This window comes from Pelecanus crispus, assembly GCF_030463565.1.
Source record: "Pelecanus crispus isolate bPelCri1 chromosome 30 unlocalized genomic scaffold, bPelCri1.pri SUPER_30_unloc_1, whole genome shotgun sequence".
NCBI lineage: Eukaryota > Metazoa > Chordata > Aves > Pelecaniformes > Pelecanidae > Pelecanus > Pelecanus crispus.
Window position 1 is genome coordinate 24,173 of NW_027461234.1, and position 7,359 is coordinate 31,531.

Consider the following 7,359-nt stretch of genomic DNA (forward strand, 5'->3'; position numbering starts at 1 on the left):
CCTGCCCCCCCGGACCCCCTCTTGACCCCCCTGGGCCCCATCTTGACCCCCTTTGGGCCCCATCCTGCCCCCCTGGACCCCATCCTGCCCCCCCGGACCCCATCCTGCCCCCCCGGACCCCATCTTGACCCCCCTGGGCCCCATCTTGACCCCCTTTGGGCCCCATCCTGCCCCCCCGGACCCCCTCTTGACCCCCCTGGACCCCATCCTGCCCCCCTTTGGGCCTGACCCTGCCCCCCCCGGGGCCGGACCCTGAACCCGCGCCCCCCTCCCTCCCCGCAGGCGCGGCGGGGGCCGGCGGAGGATGGCGAAGCTGCTGGTGCCGCTGGTGATGTTGGGGGCGGTGGCGGGGTCCCACCGCTGCCCCCCCCGCTGCCTCTGCCCGGCGGCCGCCCCCAACCCCACCCTCCTCTGCGCCCGCACCGGCCTCCTGGCCGTGCCCCCCCACTTTGGACCGGGCCGCCGTGGAGCTGCGCTTGGCCGACAACTTCATCGCGCCGTGGGGCGGGCCGACTTCGCCAACATGAGCAGCCTGGTTCACCTCACCCTCTCCCGCAACGGCTTGCGCCGCTTGGCGCCCGGCGCCTTCGCCGACCTCCGGGCTCTCCGCGCCCTCCACCTGGACGGCAACCGGTTGCCGGCGCTGAGCGGGGCGCAGCTGCGGGGCCTGGCCAGCCTCCGCCACCTCATCTTGGCCAACAACCAACTGGCCGCCATCGAACCCGCCGCCTTCGCCGCCTTCGCCGCCACGGTGGAGGACCTCGACCTCTCCCACAACAATTTGCCGGCGTTGCCGTGGGAGGCGGTGGCCGGCATGGCTAGTTTGGCCACCCTCACCTTAGACCACAACCTCCTGGAGCGCGTCCCCGCCGGGGCGGTGGCGCGGTTACCGCGTTTGGCGCGCTTGGACCTGACCGCCAACCGCTTGCGGGCGTTACCGCCGGTGCCGGGCCCGCCGGGCCCCAGTTTGGCGGCGGGGGGAAACCCTTTGCATTGCAACTGCGAGCTGCTCTGGTTACGCCGCTTGGCGCGGCCGGGCCGCTTGGAAAGCTGCGCCTCGCCGCCGCCGCTCGCCGGTCGCCTGCTTTGGGCCGTGCCGGAGGAAGAACTGGCGTGCCGGGCGCCCGCCATCGCCGGCGCGGGCCGCCGATCCCGCCGCCGTCTTGGAAGGTCAACCTTTGCGGTTGGGTTGCGCCGCCGCCGGCGACCCGCCGCCGGCGTTGCACTGGTTGGGCCCCGACGGGCGGTTGGTGCAGAACGGGTCGCGCCGCGCCGTCCGCCCCGACGGCTCCTTGGAGCTGCGGGTGGCCACCTTGCGCGACCACGGCGCCTTCACCTGCGTGGCGTCCAACGCCGCCGGCGAGGCGGCCGCCCGGGTGGTGCAAGTCGCCGTCTTGCCCTTGCCCGTCCCTCGCGGCGGCGACGGCGGCGACGGCGGCGACGACGGGCCGGGGCCTTCGGATATGGCTCGCGCCGGCGGCAACGAGTCGCGGGCGGCGGGCGAGCGGCGCATCGTGGCGGCCGAGCTGACGGCGTCCTCGGCGCGCATCCGCTGGCTGCCCCAGCGCCACGTCCCCGGCATCCGCATGTTCCAGATCCAGTACAACAGCTCCCTCGACGACTCCCTCGTCTACAGGTGGGGGTCCGCGGTGGGGGGCTCGGGGGTGCTCGGGGGTGCCATGGGGGGTCCTGGGGGGGTCCTGGGGGTACTCGGGGGTGCCATGGGGGGCCCTGGGGTGCCATGGGGGGCTCGGGGGTGCTTGGGGGTGCCATGGGGGGGGTCCTGGGGGGGTCCTGGGGGTGCTCGGGGGTGCCATGGGGGGCCCTGGGGTGCCATGGGGGTCCCTGGGGTGCCGTGGGGGGCTCGGGGGTGCCATGGGGGGTCCTGGGGGGTCCTGGGGGTGCTCGGGGGTCCTGGGGGTGCTCGGGGGTGCCATGGGGGGCCCTGGGGTGCCATGGGGGTCCCTGGGGTGCCATGGGGGGCTCGGGGGTGCTTGGGGGTGCCATGGGGGGGTCCTGGGGGGGTCCTGGGGGTGCTCGGGGGTGCCATGGGGGGCCCTGGGGTGCTGTGGGGGTGCTCGGGGGGTGCCATGGGGGGGCCCTGGGGTGCTGTGGGGGTGCTCGGGGGTGCTGTGGGGGATCCTGGGGGGTCCTGGGGGTGCTCGGGGGTCCTGGGGGTGCTCGGGGGTGCAATGGGGGGCCCTGGGGTGCCATGAGGGGCTCAGGGGTGCCATGGGGGGTCCTGGGGGGTCCTGGGGGTGCTCAGGGGTGCCATGGGGGGCCCTGGGGTGCCATGGGGGGTCGTGGAGGGTCCTGGGGGTGCTCAGGGGTTCCATGGGGGGTCCTGCGGTGCCGTGGGGGGCTCGGGGGTGCTTGGGGGTGCCGGGGGGGGGGTCCTGGGGGGTCCTGGGGGTGCTCGGGGGTCCTGGGGGTGCTCGGGGGTGCCATGGGGGGCCCTGGGGTGCCATGGGGGTCCCTGGGGTGCCATGGGGGGCTCGGGGGTGCTTGGGGGTGCCATGGGGGGGGTCCTGGGGGGGTCCTGGGGTGCTCGGGGGTGCCATGGGGGGCCCTGGGGTGCTGTGGGGGTGCTCGGGGGTGCCATGGGGGGCCCTGGGGTGCTGTGGGGGTGCTCGGGGGTGCTGTGGGGGATCCTGGGGGGTCCTGGGGGTGCTCGGGGGTCCTGGGGGTGCTCGGGGGTGCAATGGGGGGCCCTGGGGTGCCATGAGGGGCTCAGGGGTGCCATGGGGGGTCCTGGGGGGTCCTGGGGGTGCTCAGGGGTGCCATGGGGGCCCTGGGGTGCCATGGGGGGTCGTGGAGGGTCCTGGGGGTGCTCAGGGGTTCCATGGGGGGTCCTGCGGTGCCGTGGGGGCTCGGGGGTGCTTGGGGGTGCCGGGGGGGGGGGTCCTGGGGGGTCCTGGGGGTGCTCGGGGGTCCTGGGGGTGCTCGGGGGTGCCATGGGGGGTCCTGGGGGGTCCTGGGGGTGCTCGGGGGTGCCATGGGGGGCCCTGGGGTGCCATGGGGGTCCCTGGGGTGCCATGGGGGCTCGGGGGTGCTTGGGGGTGCCATGGGGGGGGTCCTGGGGGGGTCCTGGGGGTGCTCGGGGGTGCCATGGGGGGCCCTGGGGTGCTGTGGGGGTGCTCGGGGGTGCCATGGGGGGCCCTGGGGTGCTGTGGGGGTGCTCGGGGGTGCTGTGGGGGATCCTGGGGGGTCCTGGGGGTGCTCGGGGGGTCCTGGGGGTGCTCGGGGGTGCAATGGGGGCCCTGGGGGGGTGCCATGAGGGGCTCAGGGGTGCCATGGGGGGTCCTGGGGGGTCCTGGGGGTGCTCAGGGGTGCCATGGGGGGCCCTGGGGTGCCATGGGGGGTCGTGGAGGGTCCTGGGGGTGCTCAGGGGTTCCATGGGGGGTCCTGCGGTGCCGTGGGGGGCTCGGGGGTGCTTGGGGGTGCCGGGGGGGGGGGTCCTGGGGGGTCCTGGGGGTGCTCGGGGGTGCCATGGGGGGCCTTGGGGTGCCGTGGGGTGCTCGGGGGTGCCGTGGGGGGCCTGGAGTGCCATGGGGGGCTCAGGGGTGCCATTGGGGGCCCTGGGGTGCCATGGGGGGCTCAGGGGTGCCATGAGGGTCCTGGGGTGCTGGGGGGGCCCGTGGGTGCTTGGGGGTGCCATGGGGGCCCCTGGGGTGCCATGGGGGGTCCTGGGGTGCCATGGGGGTCCTGGGGGGGGTCATGGGTGCTCTGGGGTGCCGTGGGGTGCCATGGGGGTCCTAGGGGGCCTGTGGGTGCTCGGGGGTGCTTGGGGGTGCCATGGGGGGTCCTGGAGTGTCGGGGGGGTCCTGGGGGGCCCTGGGGTGCCATGGGGGGCCCTGGGGTGCCGGGGGGGGTCCTGGGTGGCCCTGGGGTGCCGGGGGGGGTCCTGGGGGGGCCCGTGGGTGCTCAGCGGTGTCATGGGGGCCCTGGGGTGCCATGGCGGGCCCTGGGGTTCCATGGGGGGCTCAGGGGTGCCATGGGGGGTCCTGAGGGGACCCATGGGTGCTCTGGGGTGCTTGGAGTTGCCATGGGGGCTCAGGAGTGCCATGGAGGACCCTGGGTGCTGTGGGGGGCTTGGGGGGGTCCTGGGGGGGCTCATGGGTGCTCAGGGGTCCCATGGGGAGCCCGGGGGTGCCATGGGGAGCTTGAGGGGTGCCGCGGGGGGGGGGGGGGGTAACAACTCTGGTGTGCCACGGGGTGTCATGGGGGGCTTGGGGGGTGCTGGGGTCCTCTGGGGTCCTTGGGGGTGCTGTGGGGGGCCCTGGGGTGCCGTGGGGTGCTGTGGGGGGCCCTGGGGTGCCACGGGGTGCTCGGGGGGATCCTGGGGTGCCATGGGGGGCCCTGGGGTGCTCAGGGGTGCCATGGGGTGCTCGGGGGGGCTCCGGGTGCAGGGCTGGGGTGCATTTCCCACATCGCACCGCGCGGCAGGGGGGCACAGGGGCGGTGCGGGGGGGGCCGGGCGGTGCGGCGCGGCCTCGTACGGCAGCCTGGGACGTTGCCTGGCATCGCACGACGCCGTGGGGCTTTGCATGGTGCCGTGGGGCACCGCACGACGCCGTGGGGCTTTGCATGGTGCCGTGGGGCATCGCGCGGCGCCGTGGGGCTTTGCATGGTGCCGTGGGGCACCGCGCGGCGCCGTGGGGCTTTGCATGGTGCCGTGGGGCACCGCACGGCGCCGTGGGGCTTTGCATGGTGCCGTGGGGCACCGCACGGCGCCGTGGGGCTTTGCATGGTGCCGTGGGGCACCGCACGACGCCGTGGGGCTTTGCGTGGTGCCGTGGGGCATCGCGCGGCGCCGTGGGGCTTTGCGTGGTGCCGTGGGGCACCGCACGACGCCGTGGGGCTTTGCGTGGTGCCATGGGGCACCGCACGACGCCGTGGGGCTTTGCATGGTGCCGTGGGGCACCGCACGGCGCCGTGGGGCTTTGCGTGGTGCCGTGGGGCATCGCGCGGCGCCGTGGGGCTTTGCATGGTGCCGTGGGGCACCGCACGACGCCGTGGGGCTTTGCACAGCACTGTGGGGCACTGCCTGGTGCCATGGGGCTTTGCACGGTGCCGTGGGGCTTTGAGCGGTGCCGTGGGGCATCGTCTGGCGCCGAGGGGCATTGCATGCGGCCATGGGGTTTTGCACGGTGCCGTGGGGCTTTGCATGCAGCCGTGGGGCTTGAACGGTGCCGTGGGGCTTTGCATGCGGCCGTGGAGCTTTGCACGCAGCCATGGGGCATCACACAGCGCCGTGGGGCTCTGCACGGTGCCATGGGGCTCTGCATGGTGCCGTGGGGCTCTGCACGGCACCGTGGGGCTCTGCATGGTGCCATGGAGCTTTGCACGGCGCCGTGGGGCTCTGCATGGCACCGTGGGGCTTTGCACGGCGCTGTGGGGCTTTGCACGGCGCCGTGGGGCTCTGCACGGCGCTGTGGGGCTTTGCACGGCGCCGTGGGGCTCTGCACGGCACCGTGGGGCTTTGCATGGCGCCGTGGGGCTTTGCATGGCGCTGTGGGGCACTGCCTGGTGCCGTGGGGCTCTGCACGGCGCCGTGGGGCTTTGCATGGCACCATGGGGCTTTGCACGGTGCTGCGGGGCTCTGCACAGCACCGTGGAGCTTTGCATGGCGCCGTGGGGCTTTGCACGGCGCTGTGGGGCACTGCATGGTGCCATGGGGCTCTGCCCGGCGCTGTGGGGCTTTGCATGGCGCCGTGGGGCTTTGCACGGTGCCATGGGGCACTGCCTGGCGCCGTGGGGCTCTGCACGGCGCCGTGGGGCTCTGCCCGAGGCTGCGCGGCACCTCCCGGCTCCGTACGGCATCTCCCAGCCCGGCACCCCCGCGGCATCGCCCGGCACCCTCCCCGTATCACCGCGTGGCTTTGCCTCGCCGGGTGCCGGCGCGACGCCCGGCGTCACCCGCTCGACGCCTTCCACGTCCGTCTGTCCGTTCCCGGCCAGGCTGCTGCCGCCGTCCAGCCGGAGCTTCGTGCTGCGGGACCTGGCGGCGGGCCGCGAGTACGACCTCTGCGTTTCGGCGCTTTACGCCGAAGGAACGACGGCGCTGCCCACCGCCCGCGCCCTGGGCTGTGTCCGCTTCGCCACGGCCGGGGGAAGCCCCGGTTGCGCCGCTCTCCCCCGCCCCCATTTTTTAGGCGGCACCGTCATCATCGTCATCGGCGCCGCCATCGCCACCTCCGTCCTCGTCTTCATCCTCATCCTCACCGCCCGCTACAAAGCGGCGGCCGCCCGCCGGCCCACCGCCGCCGTCGCCAGCGTCTGCTCCCAAACCAACGGCACCCACAGACCCCCCGAACCGGAGCCGCCGCCACCGCCGCCGCCGCCAGCGGCGTCGGCGTCATCGTCACCTCCCACCCTCCCATCCCCGGCACCCATGGGTGCTGCCGGAGCGGGGGCGCGGGGGCTTTTCCCCAGCCACAGTTACCCGCGGCGCGCACGGACTCGGCGCCACGGCTCGCTGCCGCGCCTCGACCTGCCCGACGCGGCCCCCGCCCTGCGCCCCTCTTTCGGCAGCACCCACTGGATGCTGGAGAGCACCGTCTAGGGCGGGGGGCGGCGGGGGGAGCACCCTAGGGTGCTCGCAGGCAACCCCGGCGGCACCGGCTCCTCAGCGTCCCCGTGGGCTCCTGGGTGCTCGCGTGCCGCTCCTGGGTGCCCCGAACGCAGCCTTGGGTGCTCCTGGGTGCTCAAATGCACCCTTGGGTGCTCCTGGGGGTCCCAAATGCACCCTTGGGTGCTCCTGGGTGCCTGAATGCACCCTTGGGTGCTCCTGGGTGCCTGAATGCAGCCTTGGGTGCTCCTGGGTGCCCAAATGCAGCCTTGGGTGCTCCTGAGGGTCCAAATGCACCCTTGGGTGCTCCTGGGTGCCCGAACGCAGCCTTGGGTGCTCCTGGGGGTCTAAATGCACCCTTGGGTGTTCCTGGGTGCCTGAATGCAGCCTTGGGTGCTCCTGGGTGCCCGAATGCAACCTTGGGTGCTCCTGGGGGTCCAAATGCAGCCTTGGGTGCTCCTGGGGGGGTCCAAATGCACCCTTGGGTGCTCCTGGGTGCCCGAATGCAGCCTTGGGTGCTCCTGGGGGGGTCCAAATGCACCCTTGGGTGCTCCTGGGGGGGTCCAAACGCAGCCTTGGGTGCTCCTGGGTGCTTGAATGCACCCTTGGGTGCTCCTGTGCGCCCTTGGGTGCTCCTGGGGGGTCCGAATGCAGCCTTGGGGTGCCCCTGTGCGCCCTTGGGTGCTCCTGGGTGTTTGAGTGCAGCCCTGGGTGCCCGAATGCAGCCTTGGGTGCTCCGGGGGTCCAAACGCGGCCTTGGGGTGCCCCTGTGCACCCTTGGGCGCCCA

At 74.3% G+C, this 7,359-nt stretch overlaps 1 protein-coding gene across 1 annotated transcript; it reads left to right on the forward strand.

Annotated features, from left to right (window-relative positions):
* Nucleotides 1–304: 304 nt before the first annotated feature.
* Nucleotides 305–6,565, forward strand: LRFN1 (leucine rich repeat and fibronectin type III domain containing 1). Its single transcript, XM_075727290.1, is given in 5 exon segments — nucleotides 305–439; nucleotides 441–492; nucleotides 495–1,141; nucleotides 1,143–1,636; nucleotides 5,962–6,565. Coding segments are annotated over 5 exon segments (1,932 nt in total).
* The last annotated feature ends 794 nt before the right edge of the window (nucleotides 6,566–7,359 follow it).